Source organism: Rhinolophus sinicus, linkage group LG11 (genome assembly GCF_036562045.2).
Source record: "Rhinolophus sinicus isolate RSC01 linkage group LG11, ASM3656204v1, whole genome shotgun sequence".
NCBI classification, from domain to species: Eukaryota; Metazoa; Chordata; class Mammalia; order Chiroptera; family Rhinolophidae; genus Rhinolophus; species Rhinolophus sinicus.
The window spans coordinates 75,606,492-75,625,544 of NC_133760.1; the positions used below are offsets into that span (position 1 = coordinate 75,606,492).

At 33.9% G+C, this 19,053-nt stretch overlaps 1 protein-coding gene across 1 annotated transcript in view; it reads left to right on the top strand.

Moving 5' to 3' along the window:
- ASZ1 (ankyrin repeat, SAM and basic leucine zipper domain containing 1) overlaps positions 1 to 11,757 on the top strand; it is a 47,193-nt gene extending 35,436 nt beyond the window's left edge. Inside the window, exons 10-13 of the mRNA XM_019743200.2 lie at positions 854 to 963; positions 7,069 to 7,174; positions 7,998 to 8,111; positions 11,299 to 11,757. Coding sequence (XP_019598759.2) covers positions 854 to 963; positions 7,069 to 7,174; positions 7,998 to 8,111; positions 11,299 to 11,451 — 483 coding nt within the window. The 3' untranslated portion in view covers positions 11,452 to 11,757. The remainder of the gene's footprint in view (positions 1 to 853; positions 964 to 7,068; positions 7,175 to 7,997; positions 8,112 to 11,298) is intronic.
- Positions 11,758 to 19,053: the final 7,296 nt, after the last annotated feature.

The following is a 19,053-nucleotide window of genomic DNA, read 5'->3' on the forward strand; positions in this document are numbered from 1 at the left end:
CTAGGTTCTTAATTAGATAATGATTATAAATAACCCCATGTAAAATACTGTTACAGCATTAACTTACTTTAAGGACATTTAAAGTCTTAAAAGTTGCTTTTGTTTTTTTTTTCCTTTAGTCATGACATTTCAACTAAAACTCGTGCTTCATTCTAAATATGAATTAGATTTGTAAAACAAGTTACTTAGAAATAAGAGGAGTTTCTACGTGTATGTGGGTATGAGCATTATTTTTTGCTGGGTTCTCAAAATGATCAAGACCTGTTATTTTATCATCTAGTATTATCAAGTAACAATTTGAAAATACTGTGGGAAATATGAGAGATACTTTAATAAATAGGATACCTAAAAAATAATGAGCTTCCTTAACGCACTGGAACACATTGGCATGGGCACACTGGAAACTTGAAATCTTCAGTATCACTGAAAATCAAAATAAGCATACTCCTTAGCTAAATCCAGGATAGAAAATGTAGTTCATACTAAAGGGACCATACAGACAAAAAGAAGACAGTTCTCACTTAATCACTGATCATTTTAATTAATGTTTTGAAGAAAAAACTGTTTTACTGTGGGTTTTTTTGGTAAGATTATATATTAAAGTGTAGTAATTTGTCTTTAGAATCCATCATGATTGTTATATATAGTAACTACAGTTACTGTATATTTAAATATTTTAATGATGTAACCTCAAAGTTACAAGCAAATCATATATTTTTCAGTATGTTTGTTATTTTTTAAATATGTATTTTTTTCAAGATGTGAATTAAGTAGGAAACTTCTTTAGTAATTTTGAATAGCAAATTATTCAAGTATGACTGTCTTATTGCATCTTGAAATTATTTATATTTAGAATGGAATTACCAGTAGAGATCAGCAGAAAATTCTGGATGCTCTTAAAGAACTACAGGTAGATGAGATAAAATTTGGAGAATTACCTGAAGTGACAAAGTTGGAAATCAGGTAAAATTAACTTATTGGTTTACATTAATATTGTTTAGAACCAACTGTTCTTTTTTAGTTTAATTTTGACAATGTCTGAGTCATTTTACTTGATGCCATCATTTCCCCAGGTAAATGGTTAGTTCATTTTGCAGCATACTGTGTTCTAAAATGGGAGGTACTTTATAAAGATAATTTTTAAAAAGTCAGTTTACTAAGAAGCAAAACAATGCATCTTCTTGTTAACTCACATAAAATCATTTATTTTTTTTCCATTGCATTTTGTTACATGAACTATATAAGAGATTCCATGCTTTTCATGGTATAACTCTTATTCTCTTTAAATCATTTTAAGTGTCAAATGGAAAATTCAAAGTAGTGATAGTTTCACTTAGAGCAAGAAAAGTGTTTCTCGTGTAGCTCAGCTCCATATTCAGCCTTATTCTTTAAGAAATTATGTTATCAACCTATAAAGTTCATTTTCAATATTATACACTGTCAAACACTGATTATTAGTAATATTAGTAATCTAAACGTCTATTTTGAAAGCAGTATTTTATTTTATTAATATATTATGGATCAGTAAAGGATTTTAACTTTTTATTTGAAATAATTATAGATTCGTAGGAAACTTTACAGGGAGATACACCGAGAGGTCCCATGCACCTTTCACCCAGTCTCACCCAATGTTAATATCTTGCATAACTATAGGACAATATCAAAGCCAGAAAACTGATGTTGGTACAATCCACAGAGCTTATTCGTGTTTCACCAGTTATGTATGTACTCATTGATATGTATGTGTATAGCTCTGTGCAGTTTTATCACATGTGTAGCGTTATGTAACTGCTTCCATAATCAGTACACCTGACAGCATTACCACAAGGCTCCCTCATATTACCCCTTCGAGCCACACTCTTCCCTCCCCTCATCTCTAACCCCTAGCAACCAATAATTTGTTATCCAATTTTAAAATGATGTTATTTCATGAATACTACATACGTGGAATCAAACAGTATGTTGTATCCTTTTTTGATTAGCTTCTTTTCAGTCAGCCTAATTTCCTTGAGGTTCATCCAAGTTATATCCTATAAAATATAATACTTACGAAGGTAGTAGTATCATTAGTTATCCAGCCTAAAACTAACGTTGCAACTATGATAAACATTAATTAAACACATGAATAATAAATATCTGCCCCCCTTTGGAATTTGGAGAAATCTTCCAGGGGATAATTTAGATGATCCAGATTTCTTAAAAACTTGATTGCAAAGTTAAATTATTTCCCTTTCTCTTAATATATCTCCTTATAACAAGATCTATATTCAAAATAATACAGCTCTCAAATATTTACACACATTGTGAAGGATTTCAGTTGTGAAGACTTAAAATCAGCAAACCTTGAATCACTTAGTTCATTTTCTTTACTTTTTGAATTTATTGTTTCTATGAAGGAATATTCTAAATTCTACATGACTAACTTGCAAATTAACTTTTTAATATAACTGATTTGTATGATGGCAGAATTGCCTGTATGAATTTACTTTGTGAGATTTAATAAACTTAAAGAATGTGCAGAATCCTGAATGGTTTACTTATTAAAACTGCTGAATTTTTTAAAAAATAAAACTGGCAGACATATATTTCAGGAATTTGACCTTGTTATTAAATCACAGACTTTGTTTACATGCTGTTATGGAAAAGGTTTTACTTTCCATTTGTTCAAAGTCATTCTTTAAAGAAGAAATTAGTCATTAAGTCATAAGAAAACTAACAGCAAGAAAAGTTGAACTGATTGATTATAATGTGACTTCAACAATTTAACTACTGATTCATTTAAGATACTTTCCTTCTATGTGTTAAATTTTCTAAAATAGCCTCGTTTACAGGAATACATGCACCACGCATTTACTTTTTTCTATACTTAGCCTTAGTATGTTTGCAGAATTATAGAATGCAGTTTACAAGTATTATAACCATTCTTTCTTATTTGAGATATTTTGAACAGCAATAGTTATGTTTTCATTCATGTCTTGACATTTTCAACAGTTTCTGCCCAGACCTTTTCTCTGAGCCTATCTGACATCTACTTGAATGTATCAAAGGCTTCTCAAAGTTATATCCATTAAGGAAACTGTTTCTCCTCCAAAAACAAAAATCTGTATAGATGCAGAATTTTATGTAAAAATATATTGCTCACATCTATTATTTATAAACATTCTAAAATTGGACAGTAAAAATATTTAACATCAGGGGAACTGTTGAATTACATTGCATCAATACAATTATTTTATTCTGTCATTTAAATTATTTTGAGACAATGTCATGGGAAAATACTCATAATAAGTATGAAAGGCACAATACAAAGTGGAGTGTGAGGTATAATGCCAGTTATATATATGCATATGAAAAATACTGAAAGAAAATATGTACTTTAAGAAAATATTTTGGAAGAAAATAGTATCAGTCATTATCTTTGGAGAAAGAATATTGATACTTTTAATTTTTCTAGATATTCTACAATGAGCACATAGTGTGTTTATTTGGATAAATTTTATCCTAACACTTGACTTCCCGCTTTAAAACTATGGCCTGTTGTTTTAGTCAGCTTATACTATATTATGCTGCAATAACAAAGAACATAAATCTAAATGACTTACAGTAACAGTTTATTTTTTTATTTTTTTACAAAGTTTATTTCTTGACCACCTATAACATGGGTCAGCTGCCAGTGGCTCTCCTCCTTGTTATTATTCTGAGAAGGGGCTGGAGAAACAGCTCCAACTGGGACATGCTGTTCTTGTGGCAAAGGGAAACGAGATGTGGCACAACAAGTCAGTGGCCCTTAAAGCTCAGTTCAAAAGTTGAACGTCACTTCCAGTCATATTTTATTTGCCAAAGCCTATCACAGGCCAGGCCTCACATCACTGGGGCATGAAGTATAATTGTCTGGCAGAAGGAGGACTGGGAGTGTTTGGCTCCGTAGAAAATACATGTTAACTCAGTCAGATAATACAGTCTACCATATGCCGTATCTGCTTATTTTGAAGTCTTTGAATAGGTACAGAATGATCAGGGCTGCCATGGAAAGGTCTATAGGGTGAATGCTTGCATAGCTCTGGGGTGGGGGGGGGACACCCATTCACATAGTGTATGATGAATGGTACACTATACAGCTGTGTTTTTACCACTTGCCTACCCATATTCAGAGGCTCTGAACATGGTATATCACAATTTTCCTTTCATTTTTTAAGGCTAATTATGTTCGTAATATTACTTGCTTATTTGAACTAAGTTGTTAACTTGTCAATCTTACTTTGTTCAGAATAAGAGTTTATATTCCACATAAATATGGGTGAGTGCCTATCTAGAATTATATACCTGCTCACAGTTGACATTTTGAATGACTGTTCTCAATGGATCTTAATTTCCTTGAGCAGGAAAATATACACAGGACATTAATGAATTACTCTGAGTAATTATTCTTTTTATTGATAACAAATAAAACTTGAGTATTTAAAGAGCACTAAGTGTACCTTATATAAATGTTACATAGAAACAAAATTAATATAAGTGATGACTGTTGTTGTCTTGAATGAAATATGCTCAAGTTCTTCTGTTTCATATGGTAAAGATCAGAAAGAAAATGGAATGAAGAATTATATTTATTTAGAAAATGCCTTTATAAATACTACTTTTGCTAAATAGAACAAGAGCTTATCTAAATTTTTTAATTTCTGTTTGCTTTTATAAAGCAACCATCAAACACGTTTCATTGTTGGTGACTTGATTCTATAGATACAACTTTATGCTCATAAAGTTTAAAGTATTTTATATAAACTGTTTATTTTTCAGCCTGATAGCTAAGAAAAAAGACTTGTTTTAAATTAAAATACTATGAAAGTCCTAATAGTGTGTCTTAGAGGAAAGTCTGCTGGTCAGTTTCATTGGAAGCCGACATTGCTGTAACCTGCTCGTTAGAGCCCTTTCTCCCAGAGACAGTATGAGGAAACTCTGCATAGAGTAGAGTTAGACGTTCTGCCTTAGAAGAACTGTGTTTAGACTCAGAAGTACCTCTCAGTCCCATAGTAGTAGTTTTTATGTGCCTTTTTATTATAGTAGATACTGCTAAATGACTGTGAAGAAAGGTCACTTTGCACACTTGTCAACTCTTGGTATGAATGATTTTCATTGTTCTCATTCCACTGGAAGATAACTTATTTTATTGTAATCCCATGTTTATTATCTATTTAAATTTCATTTTTTCTTTCTCTCTGCATTACCTATTCATGTGTTTGGTTCACTTTTCTGTTGGGTTAAATAAGTTTCTGTTTAGTTTTTACTGTATATTGGCTTCTGTCACCGAAACTAATCTAGACACCAGTGTCTCTTCATTGCCAGAATCAGTGGATTTATCTGATGTATTTAACATGCTTGGCCTTTTCTTGAATCCATCCCCTTCCCAGCCTTTCATAACAGCCCTTACCTCCTGATTTCTTTCCTTCTGAGGCTGCTTTTCCTCTGATAGCTTTTTTGTTCTGCCACTATCAGCTCTCCCTCTTTATATTCAGTATCCTTTTTCTTTGTGGTCTTCTCCATGACCATAGTTCTGATGTCCATTGGGGACCAGATTACAGATGCCTCTAACATTGCCATCATCTGTGCCCACAGTCACAATTGAAGGCAAGACTGAATTTATGTTAGAGGTTTGCAAAAAGAATATGTCATTTTTCCCAGCTCCTTGAATTATCTCTAGCCTCATGAGTCTGTGGTCCCCAGGATAAGTACCCTACAAGACTGACATTTTCTCCTTACTGGCCCTTGTCACCTACATGTCTCATATCATTGCCATCATCATTATAATTAAGTTTGTTTGAATGCCATCTATGTTCGAGATAAAATGCTACTGTAGGTGCTTTTCATACATTGTCTCTTTCCGTCTTCCTGACAGTCCTATTATCTCAATTCAAGATATATGGAAATATTTGGCTGAAGATTAGCCTTGCCCAAGATCATAAGTGTGGAAGCTGAATTCAGACTTAGGTCTTCCTGACTCTAGAGTCTGTTTTCTTAATCATTATGCCATAATGTTTTGTCTTACCTCACTTTCTTCCCTACCACCTACCCCCAAACTCACTTCCCTGCATGGCGGTAACCACCTTCCACTGAAACCAAAAACTTAGAATCATCCTAGATGCCTCCTTTTACATGCAATCCATCACTAAGTTTTACAGTTTATTCTCCTGAATGTTTCCTAAACCACCATTCTACCCTTCCCCCCAATCAGACTGCCGCTGCCAGATCCTTAGTTTAAGCTTTCCTTCATTGTCTCTTAGATGGATTAGTCTCCCAATTCTTTCTACTTCCACTTTTGTGTTCCTTTAATCCATCACTCCCAAAATAAGCTTTCTCATACAAAAAAATCTGATTTTCTACATTCTTGTTTAAAATCCTTTAATAGTACATTATCAAAAAGATAAAATTCAGTTCCGTAGCATGTCACAAAAATTCCTTAAATAAATGGTTGTATTCAGCCTTTTTTCCTACTACTTTCTCATAATCCTGCATTAGTTATATCTTGGTGACCTCCTACTCCCATACTTTTGTACCTGCTATTCCCTTCATCCAAACTTCCCTCTTCCTTTCCTATCTGCCAAACTTAAGCTAAAGCTCCAGACTCAGTTGAAGTTATCTCTCTAATCATTACTAATTCCCTGGTCATGTTATACAAGTTCATTATCTTTGAGTTTTAGATAACAACATCTACCTCACAGAGTTGTTGGGAGGAATTAAAAAAAATAATAAACATAAAATAATGAGTGCAATGCCTTCACATAGTAAATACTCAAAGTTGGTACTTTTATATTCCTTCTTTGTATGTCCCTGTGAGTAATGAGTTTAGAATTTTCTATCTGCCTCTCCTCCTGAACTTTGAGATCCTCAAGGGTGGAGGTTCAGTTTTCTTTGTATACTCAATGTCTGTTTCAGTTGCTAATACATATTAGCCATTCTATAAATACTTTTTAGATAATCTAATAAGTGTTATGACTAGACATTGAGTAACTAGCCTAATAGAATGAAGTAAATTGCTCATGTAAGTGATTCCTGTTTGTTTCCTCTCTTTAGTGGTGATGAATTCCTCAACTTTCTTCTAAAATTAAACAAACAATGTCGCCATTTAATAACAGCAGTACAGAATATCATTACTGAGTTGCCTGTAAATTCTCACAAGGTATTCTACAAGTTATTAAGTGAAGAAAAGTATGACGAACATTCCAGATAAGTCAGTGATAATTCAGTAAACAGTGGTTATCTGGTAAAATTGTATCTTTTTTCTACAAAATCGTATAATATCTAAATAAGTCAATGTTTAATATTACTCTTTTACATACTAATTAATTGAAAAACTCTGTCTTTTATCCCTCAAGAAAAGGAAAATAAGTCAGACTAAAGATTAAACTGATCTGTGTATTGAAGTTACCATTCGTTCCTAAGGGAATTTAATTGTTTAAAATACAAAGTGACAGGAGACCCAAGTGAAAGTTGAAACAAAACAGTGTGTTGAGTGTTATTAAAAACTATATCAATATAAGAGTTTTTTAATAAAGAAAATTTTAAATGGAGAAAGTGTAAATGACCTGTAAAAGCAAACTTATTTTGTAGCTTTTCATGTGATTTGGCTTTAGCTGTTTGTCAATAGTGAAAAAATTTTAATGTACTTGTTTTTATGTAATTTTTGTATAACACTAACGTGGGAATCATGTCATTCTTAAAACTTCCATGAATTCATTTTTTCACCATAAACATTTCTATTATTAATATTAGTCTTCATAACATTATATATACTTTATGCATTTAGTAAATGTATTCAGGAAACTAATTAGACTGTTTGTATAAAATTACTGACTTTTTTTGGTGTCAGGATTTATCCTGAACAAAAAATGTACTTCAGTTAAATAATTTAATATCTGAAAGTGTTGTATAATTTTGGGGGCTATAAAGTTGTGAAAGTTGTTTCCTATTCTTTAAAATACAACTTTTGAAAATATTAACAGATAGTACTCGAATGGGCTTCTCCTCGGAATTTTACTTCAGTTTGTGAAGAACTGATTAGTAACGTTGAAGATTTGAATGAAGAGGTCTGCAAACTAAAAGATTTAATTCAGAAGGTATATATTAAACATTAAAAGTGGGGAAATGATTTGTAGCATTTTATGTTAGACAATGAAGTAATTCTGACTAAAACATCTTTAGCTCCCACTAGACAGTAGGAAAGAGGACAGTTTCCAAAGGAACAAATATACGTAGGAAACAGACTTTGTGGTCATTTAAGAAATGCATACTAAAAGAACAATGACACGTCATTTTCATCTTTTAAATTAGCAGGGAGAAATGTATTACTCTACTAGAGTTCACCAAACCGATATTCTTGTGTGAGACTGCTGTCACAGCCCCTTTCAGAAACATTTTGGCAAGATGTGTCAAGAATGATAAAAATACATCTTTCAGTAGTAGTTTAATAATTCCAAAATTGTACGTATAAGTGTCCTGTACTGTCAGAATGATTAAATAAATTGTGGTACACTTGTTTATGGTAATGCCATGCAGCCAATTGAAAAAAATAATGAAAATTAAATATCAACTTGTTAAAGGTATGAAGTTATATTTGTAAGTTTTACTTACTTGTGAATGTACAGATTAAAAATTACCCAAATGAAAGTTTATTAGCTCTGTTAATGACGTAAGATTGTGGATGAAATATTCCTTGTATTTTTTAGACTTTCTACAATATGTTTTATAATTTAACCTTTTTTGAAAGTATGGGCTTTTTTGGTTCTTGTTTCCATACTCATATACAAGTATATATCTAGATTTAAAGACGGATGATTCTGCCTCCCTTTAAGAAAATTGGCTATAACAAAACCTAAATGGGGAACTTTTTGGAAGATAGGTAATAAAGGAAAACACCTTCACTTGACTAAAGAATTCACTTCTGAGTTCTCCAAGTCTAATATGTTTGATATCTCCAGTTTTTTTAAATATATGATGTGAACATTAGATTTGCATTAAATTTTTATAGTATCAACCCATAAGTCATTTAATATTTTCATTAATATTTTTTCATCAAAAGTTTTCTTCAGAATACATCATCAAAGTAATTTTATACATCATCAAAGTAATTTGTCATTCTAGCTGTTAACATATGTTCAGTCAAAAAGAGTCTTTTTAAAAAATGAGCAGAAAAGTGTGAAATAAATTTTACAAAAAAGTATAATAGACATTTAAAATGGGGCAAAAGAGAAATTACTTCAAAGTTCTTATAGAAGATAACTCCAGAGAACTTGTATTATCTCTGACATTTAATCATTCAACCAACATAAGAGTGCCTCCTGTATGTCAGGCAAACTGTGCTACACAGGCTAGAGAGAGCCTGAGCTAGCTGACAACATGGAAATTATAGTAGTGTTCATCTTCACTACCTCCATTATCTAGAAGAATTGAAGGAAAGTTTTATTGATTTTACTTAATAGGGTGTTTTTCATGGGTATCCAAGGGAAATACAGAAAGATTTATGTAAAAAGACTTCCTGCAAAGCATCAACCTTTAATGTATAATATAGGAAATTCCCTAAGTCATCTTTGCCTCATATTGCTAATCATTTGGCTTCTTCAGGATGAGCTAAAAACATTTGTTGGGGGGTGAAGAATTGGGATGAAATGAGAGAGAGAGAGACCAGATTTTCTTAAAGGAATGAAATTAGGAAACTGCTTTAGGGGTGGCTTTGACTCCAAAACATAAATTCAATGAGGTACCATAATATTTATTTTAATAATGTGTACAGTAAACAGAAATTTTAGCTTTCTTTAGCTAAATGGAAGGCCTTTTTTTGTAACCACCTTTACCTTGAATCTATACATTTCTATGTAAGGACTAGCGTTGAAAACACATTCACTGGTTTATAATAATGGCAGATACAGTTCTTTGGGCAGGAAAGTTAATTTTGGAACAAGCTAGTGCATTGTTTTTTCTGGATTAGTCTTAAACAAGTAGTAATCACCATAGTGAGATTTGATTTAAAGAACTGTGAAGGCTTCCAAATTTGTAAATATGCTATCGTGACTGTTTACCTTATGATATTTCAGAGTTTACCAATAAACTGAAGGGGATTTTTTAAAAAGAACCATATGAGTTATCATAGATAAGTGCATGGAGGTAACAAAGGGAGAGGGTGGGAGAGGTCAAGGCTAGACTTTAGCACCACATCACTCTCTTTCAAACCAACACACTGACATGCTCCTGTCAGAAGGGTCATTCTAAGTAATTGGTTAATAAAAGGAATGATTGTGTCAGGATTGAGTAAATGGAGCATCAGTGTCAGAAAGGAATCTGTGGCTGAATGAAGCCATTTGGAAGCTAGACCAAGAATACAGTATTAGTGACATTGGCATTGAAGTCTGTTTCTGCTATAAATTTAAAATTAATTTTGCAAGCTTTTTAAATTAAATATTTACACTGTAGATTTTAGAAGTAGTTATTCTTGCTAATGTTGAAAGTATTCGTCACCACTCCGGCACAGGATGCTTCTAGTAAATATTCCTCTGTAAATGTGCCTCATTGTTTTTATCTTTCAAGGATCTTTTGGTTTCTGTTCATTCTCCCTCTTCTGCCTCTCCCCCAATAACTGTCTCATCTCTTCTCTTGTCCTTCTCCTCCCCGCTCCCCCCCTCCGCATTCACATACACACACAAGTTGGGGGACCTTCTTTAGCAAGAAAGTTCTATGTATGGGAATTGAGAAACTGACTGGGTCATGTACTTTCATTGTTGAGAAGTACTAAAAGAACCACTTAAGTTTTTGTTAACATTTGCTTTTACAATTATATTTAAATAAAAAATTAAACTTCTAGCATTAGCATCAAACCTTCCAGTTTTTAAATTTCATGCATTACAGGTACGCTAAAGAATGGTGAACTTTTTTGTAAGAAATCAATTGATATTTAATACATAAGGAAAAAGGTAACAATTGCCATTCCTTATAGGTCAAAATAGAAACTTTATCATTAAAGGAACTTTATATCATGACATAAAAACATGATATGAAAATATAATAATCTATGAGAGCATTTATTTTTAAAGTGAAACTAATGATTTACTATATAAATGGCTCCTGGGGAAAGAAAGGCTGTCTCCCTAGACATACATGTTCACTTTAAATCTTCCTTAGGAATCTTCTATTGGCTACATCTAAACCAAGTATGTATTATTATGGATATATTATCTTTCTAAAAATCAAATATATTTCTATTTTTGGTGTACTATACATTAACTCTTTTTTTCCCCCTATACTAAATATCAGTTGCAAAATGAACGAGAAAATGATCCAACTCATATACCATTAATAGAAGAAGTATCTACATGGAATAGTGGAATTTTGAAGAGGACGGCTTTTGCAGTATGCGGGTTTGGGTTTCTTCTCTTCATTTGCAAGCTAACTTTCCAGAGAAAATAATCTTCATATTTGTTTTGAGTAATGTATGTATGTCTTACTCAAGTTACCTAAAAACATTGCTTTTTTCCTTTTTTTCAATCATTTGTGGCACAATATAATTACATTCTTTGCCAATACTTCATAGGAAGTATTATAACAGCACAGAGCGGGAAGTTGTTCTTTAGAAAGTGGTTTGTTGGTTTGAGTTAAAATATAATTTGTTATATGTTTATGTTAATTTTGATCAAGTAGTAAGTTATAAGTGATTCTCAAGTTTGATCCTATGACTCTAAATCACATTCAAAATAAAAGTTTTATCTAATAGTCTTTGACATCTAAAAAAGTGTGTTTATTTGTCACAATGAATCTTACAGAATCTGTAAAGTGTTCATAAATCAATAGCTATTTTTTAGTCCTTATTTTCCTTCCCACTATTATGTAAGAAAGAATTTCTTACATAATCACAAAATACATTAGAATTTTTTATCTAATGTACTTAACGGGAACATATAACACTATGTGGAACATTCTTGAGGATGTTATGAAAATGAATGGCATTTGGCATATAATTTCTCGTATCAATCTAAAGAAGTAATACACAGTTTCTCTTTTTTTTCCAAAATCAAAATAATACTCAGATTTTAAAAGTGATAATAAAAAGGGCAGGCCCAATTTAGCAGGGAACATAGTAGTTAAATCGTGCTTGACTTAGTACCATAACTTAGAACAGATTCAGTTGATCTACAACTATTGAAAGGTAAACATCAAGCAAAGGGAAAAAACTGTGGAAAGAACAGTGTAAGGAACTACAATTAGTAGCAATTTCTGCTCTTGATTATACCAGAGCAGCAAGACTTGAATCATCATTCTTTTTCTGAAAATATACTCAACCACGTGTCATTGGAAAGAATTGGTGTCTGACGTTTTAACCTAAGTGCCATAGCAAGACATATATTTTTTCAGATATCCCTCATTTAAATGGTTTCAAGACTTCGAACTAAACTGGAATATGGATAGGAGAATAGCTTTTTTTTTTAACACAGATCATGTTTCCTGCTAGCACTTGCTTAGGTAAACAGAAGGTGTTTAATAAAAGGCGCTTGGTTTCCTTTTATTAAAAAAAACTAGGAAAATGGGCGGCCGGATGGCTTAATCGGTTAGAGTGTGAGCTCGCAACAAGGTTCAATTCCCGCATAGGATGGTCGGCTGCGCCCCCTGCAACTAAGGTTGAAAATGGCGACTGGAGTTGGAGCTGAGCTGTGCCCTCCACAACTAGATTGAAGGACAACGACTTGGAGTTGGTGGGCACTGTTCCCTAGTGTTCCCCAATTAAAAACAAACAAAACAAAAAAATTTAGGAAAATGACAGACATACCACTTGATTACCTACTTACAATGGTCTTTCACCTCAGTTTACCTTAAAGATGATCATAGTTCTTCTGCTGGCTGGATAGGTCACTGTTTTTTTCCTCTGACAAACCAAATCATATGCATCTATCAAATATTAGGATAAACTATTAAAATACAAATTAATAAAATATTTGCTTTCTGAAAGGACTTATCACAGAATCCGGTATAATAGTGATCTGCCCTATTGGCTATTCAGAGGAAAGAAATATTTCCCTTGACACACAGTATCACAGTATTTTTATTCCCTTGACACACAGTATAATCTTCAGATTACAGACTGAAAATAAGTAGGGCAGCATTTGTGATTAAATTGTTCATGGTAAAGTATCAGTAGAATAAATAAGATTTTCCAAATGGTTTGTTTGATACTGGTTGTTTTGTCTAGCCTGTAAGTCTCTTCCTACCCTGATTATTTGACTTGATTACAGTGCTTTACTACGAGGTGGGTATCACTCCTGGAATATTAATTCTTTTAGAAGGTAGCTCAGTACAAATCATTTTTCTTCTTCAAACAAGTTCCATAGAGACCTCCCTAAAATCACAGCTAGAAATGTTGTAAACCAAGTTTTAATTCTATGTACTTGAGAGTAGTAAAACTTGTTTATTAATTAGTATTTAATTTTTAATTAGTTGGGATCAGATGTTTCTATATCTTTGGAATTCAGATAATCCATTATAAGCAGCTCTTGGGGTGCAGGTATCTTTCAAAGAGAAGCATGCTTACTTGCCACTATTGTTTTGACTGTGTAGAGAATTTTATGACTTCACAGTATTCTCATTAGGAGGAGATGCCAGGAGAATTTCTGAGGTTAGTCGAGAGAATAATTGCTAACAGGAGTTATAATCACAAGGCTGAAAGACAACCCAAAGTAATTAGAATGTTTAGCGGGAACGGTGAACTGCATCTCTGAACACCCAAAGAAGAGAACTAGAGAAAAGTCCTCACAGTGACCATGAAGGAAGAGAGGGGAGGCGGCATCAAACTAGCTTGATAGCTTCTCACACGAGGCGCTTCATAAGTGCTGTTTCAGCAGGAAACTATCACACATGGGAATTTGAGAAATCATAGGATAGCAGGAATTTAAATGCTGCTGGATGTAAGGGGACAAGTGAAGGGGCAGTTCTGGTTGGATTCTGATTTCCTTTCTCAAGGGTTCTTAATGCATTTTCATGGCAGGAGCAGTCCAGCTCTGCTTGCCACTCTTCCGAAGTGGCAGCTTAGCGCTTGCACTCGGATCCGTTTCCCGGGTACAGTCACTAACCTTTGCCCCGGGCAGCTCTATATGCTTCTCAGCCCTCAGACTCCTGACACCTCCTCCCATCTCACTCCCAGGGACGGCCTTGCTCCCTATTGCCCTGGGAAACAGGATCAGTTGAAGAATTTCCACAGTGGGTTTCCTTTAGTTAAGTTGGCCGACTTTTTGTGGAAAGGGCCAGATAGTAAATATTTTAGGCTTTGCAGGCCATGTGGTCTATGTCACAACTTCTTAACACCGCTGTTGTAGCACAGAAGCGCCTGTAGACAATACATAAGTTAGGTGTAGCTGTGGTAAATAACAGTTATTTACAGAAAACAGGCAGTTGCCCACCAACCTGTAGTTTGCCAACCCTAGTCTAATGTCACACAATTAAAACGGAGTTATTTTTCATTTTTATCCAGTCTGACAATTTCCGCCTTTTGATTGAATTGTTTAATCCACTCACATTCAGTGTTATTATTGGTGTATTACTGGTATATTGGACAGAAATATTAGTCACTTTACTTTTGTTTTTTGTATGTCTCATAGAAAAATCTCTAATAATTTTTCCACCATATTTTTAAGTTATTTTCTAAGTGGTTGCTCTAGGGCTTACCATATGCATCTCAATTTATAAGAAACTACTTCAGACTTATATTAATTCCAGTGAGATACAGAAACTTTCCTCCTATATAGCTCTATTCTGTCTTCCATCTTTTGTACTGTTATGCATGTTACATCTGTACATGTTGTAAATCAGGGTTATAATTATATAAGTTTATGTCTATTAAAGAAACAAAAGAAAAATGATCAACTCTATACTTATAGAGTGTTATAGTTGCATTCTTATTTACCATTTCGGGTTCTCCATTTGTTCCCTTGGGTTCAAGTTTCCATCTAGTGTTATCTCTATACTCCAATACAACTCGACTCCCACTCACCTCCTTTATGCTGTTATTTTCAAATGTGATACATTTCTATCAGTCATAAGCCCAACAATACAATTATATACATATTCCTTTATACAGTTGCTTTTTACATCATTAAGAGAAGGAAGGAGAACAAAGATGTATTTATGTTGTCTTTTATAATTACCTTTATCACTGCTTTTTGTTTTTGTGTGTGGATTTAGATTTCTGCCTGGGTTTACTTTCTGTCTAAAAACTTTATTTAGTATTTCTTGTAAGGTAAGTCTGCTAGCAATTAATTCTCTATGATTTTGTTTTTCTGGAAATCTCTTTTTTTTTAATCTTAATTTTTGAAAGAAAGTCTTGATAAATATAAGATTTTAGGTTGACAGTTTCTTTTTTCTCTTTCAGTGCTTTGAATATGCCATCTTACTATTTTCTCGTCTCCATGTTTTTTATGAGAAGTCAGTTGTTGAGTTCATGGGGTTCCTTTGTACATGACAAGCATGCCAAGTAATTTTGCTGCTCTCAAGATTTCCTCTTTGTCTGTCAGCATTTTTACTACATGTCTGGGTGTGGGTCTCTGAATTTATCCTACTCCATGTTCACTGAGCTTCTTGGATGGGTAGATTAAGGTTTGTCATCGATTGTTGGAAGTTTTCAGGCATTATTTCTTAGAATCTTTTTTCTATTCCTTTTTATCTTCAAGTTCAGTGATTCTTTTTTCTGCCAGTTCAAATCGACTATTGAGCCACTAATGATTTTTTTATTTTAGTTATTGTTCTTTTCAACTCCAGAATTTCCATTTGTTTGTTTTTTTGTTGTTTTTTTGCCTTCTATCTGTTAATATTCTCTATGATGAGACATTTTCTTTATAACTTCCTTCTTTAAGCATAGTTTAGGTTTTTGAGTGTATTTATAATGGCTTATTTGAAGTCAGTCTTTATTAAATATGACATCTGGTGCCTCTCACGATTAGTTTCTGTTTCCTGGTCTTTTTCTTGTGTATGGGTCACTTTCCTGTTTCTTTGCATGTCATAACTTTTTGTTAAAAAGTGGGTATTTTAGATATCCAGTTTAGCAATTCTGGACAGCGATTCTTCTCTCTACACCCTCAAGGAATGTTTTTGTTGTTGTTTGCTTGTTTGTTGAATGACTTGGCTGGCCTATTTTAGTAAAGTCTGTTTCCCCCAAAATGTGATATGGCTCCTCAGAGGCTGCAGTCTTGGGCAAGCACAGAGTCACCCCAGATATAGTGATTTTAGCAAGGCTCTTTTTAACTGTCTCTTTCTCTGACCTCTCTAATAGGTTTGTCTGCCTCATTTGGTATTACACCCAACCTTATGATTCTACTAATTACTGGTTGATTATTATTTTTGACATTGTTTTGGCATGAATTGCTCAGCAATCTGATAGAGTTAAGTTTGGGCAGGGCTGGTTTTTGAGGCCACCTTTTGAGGTTTATTCTGATCAGGGGAGCCTGCTTCTTAGCTGTCTGTTTTCCTGATTTTCTCTGATAAACTAGCTAACATACAGTTTAGTTTCTTGCTCCTAATTAAGAGGCACTGTGTCTCCGAGTGCACCCTTAGGCTTGATTTTTCTCCACACTGTTTTTCAAATAAAGTCAGTTCCTTTGGGGAGAGCTTTCATGCTCCCCTTTCTTATGAGCTGCTTCTCCCCCTGGGCAAAATCTCTAAGCCACTATTCTCTGGGTACTGGATGGGGCAGTCACCTCTGATCTGAGTGTGCTTCTCACGGCTGTGCCCTGTGAGTGAGCTGGCATGATGGAGGGCAAGGTCCCAGTATTCTGGCCTAGCATTCCTGCGGTATCAGTGGAAGGATGGAGCCCTCCATTTCTCAGCCACAGTCACCAGAATTTAGCTATGTGAGCTTGGAGTTGGAGAGGATATGAAATGCTGGCAGCTTGCCCTTTAGATGAGATATGAAAACCCCTGTTTGGGAGCTGAGGGAAGAGGGAGCCCCATCTTCTTGGTCACATTATGTCCCGAGTGGAGTTTCTGTCAAGCCAAGATGACCTGGGGTTGGGGTTGGGGGTTGGGTGGCAAGGGAGGGAAGGGGTCCTGGCTCAGTGTTAGCAGATTTTCTTGAATAATTGTTTCTTCATTTGTTCTGAGCTCTTACGACTCTTTCCACAGACTTTCCATAAAGGTTGTATTTTTATAGCTTTCTCTAGCTTTGCTTGTTTCTCTGGGGAGTACATCCATGGAGCTCTTCACACTTCCATCCTGGCAGTGAAACTCCTTAAGCAATATTTCTAAGGTATCTGCTGTGTGCTTAGTATACAAATAGTGCTTGGCCCAGAACAGTGTGCAAGATTTTTTTTTTTAAGTCTGAAACATTAGGTAAATATTTTTTACATAAGCTTTACCTAGCTCTAGGTTAATATAGGATGCTGGAACTTCTCAGGTTATCTAAAGTCTATTAGAAGCGAAAGGCAATGAGTGCCTAGGTTTGACCAACATATATTAGGACTAGATATGTGATGGGTAAAACAAAGCTACACTCTCAATTTTGGCTAATACATAATTTTCACTAATTATCAAATATGGGAAACAGGATATTTAAAAGTTTAAAAGGATGTCATTCAGAAATGAAACCAGCTACAACTTCAAGCACCAGAATCAAAACTGAGGTATTTTTGTTTTGTTTTGTTTTTAATAGGGTGTTTTTATTAGTACCAACCTTTTTTTTTTTATCTTAACACTGAAAGTTAATTTTGAGAATAAGGATAACCATGATGACTTCTGTTTGCACTCCAAGTCACTGTTACTACTTAATAATTAATCATTTGTAGCTCTGTGGGGGTGGGAATAGGGTGGGGATTTTCCTTTTGGCACATCCACCAGTGAGTAATACATTTATTGCAAGTGCCAATGAAAATGTTATACTGGACTTATGTGACACATTTGTTAGTTATTAGACATACTAATTCTAAACCATTTGAGCAATGCTCTATTACATTTCTCTACCTGTAAGTTCAGATTATTTTATCAGTATTCCAAACAAAATGAACACGTTTTTAATACGTGTTCATAACATTTTTGGAGGGAGAGTAAAGGAAGGACATTAGTCAGGAGTGGCACCATCTCTGGACTTAGTAAGATAGTATTCACCTTTTCGTCTCAACTGGTCTTCCATAATTGTTTCTCTGAACTTCCTTCCTTCCTGGATCTTCCTAACACTTTAATCTTTTTTTTTTCCTTTTGAAGTCCATGTCTAATGTTACATGCTGCCTCTTCCCTCAAGCCCTAACCTGCCCTTCACCTTTCCACTGACAGATAGCAGAAGGTAGCCTTGGTTCTAGCCTTGTGGTCAATAGTTCGTACATTCTCTGAGTTTGGTTTCCTCATCTACAACATAGATTATCTCAGACTAAATCAGAATAATGCCATCCTCAGAAATGGATCCAATTTGGATATCTGAAATTAGAACAAAACCTTAGGGGCTTTATGTATGATAATCAATGCTTACTAGACAAATCTAATCCCTCATTAATTGGTTTTGCTTTTATCTCACATTCAGAGATCTGATATGAGAATTGTTCTTAATGTTCAGTCAATGCCAATATTTTATAATATTTTGGGGAAACTAGTAATGACATTTCAATTCATTAAACAATTATTGTTTACTATGTTTAAGAGACTATACCCTTACATTATATATTTTACATGAGATCAGAAAACCTAAATATTTTTGCTACTGTTGAGAGAGAGAATGGGATTCTTGTCGTTTTAAAGATGTAAACTTTTTTAAAAAGAAACCACTTTGTAAGACTTTTATGGGAAAGGGTGTGGTTGAACATGTTTTTAAATTTCCACAGTTGAGAGTGTGGTGATAGATTCACTTCTCTTTCCTTGTGGGAGTAGGTCTCCACCTCAACCAATGCCCTCCGACCAAACAGAAAAAGCTACAAAGGGAAAATCTACAACGTTCCTAATGTGTGAAATCTTGTAGAAGAGATTTAGACCAAATTTAATGTAAACTTCTACTCATCATGGATTCAAGGTTTATTAGTGTTAAACCAATTTTTGGGATTGCACATATAC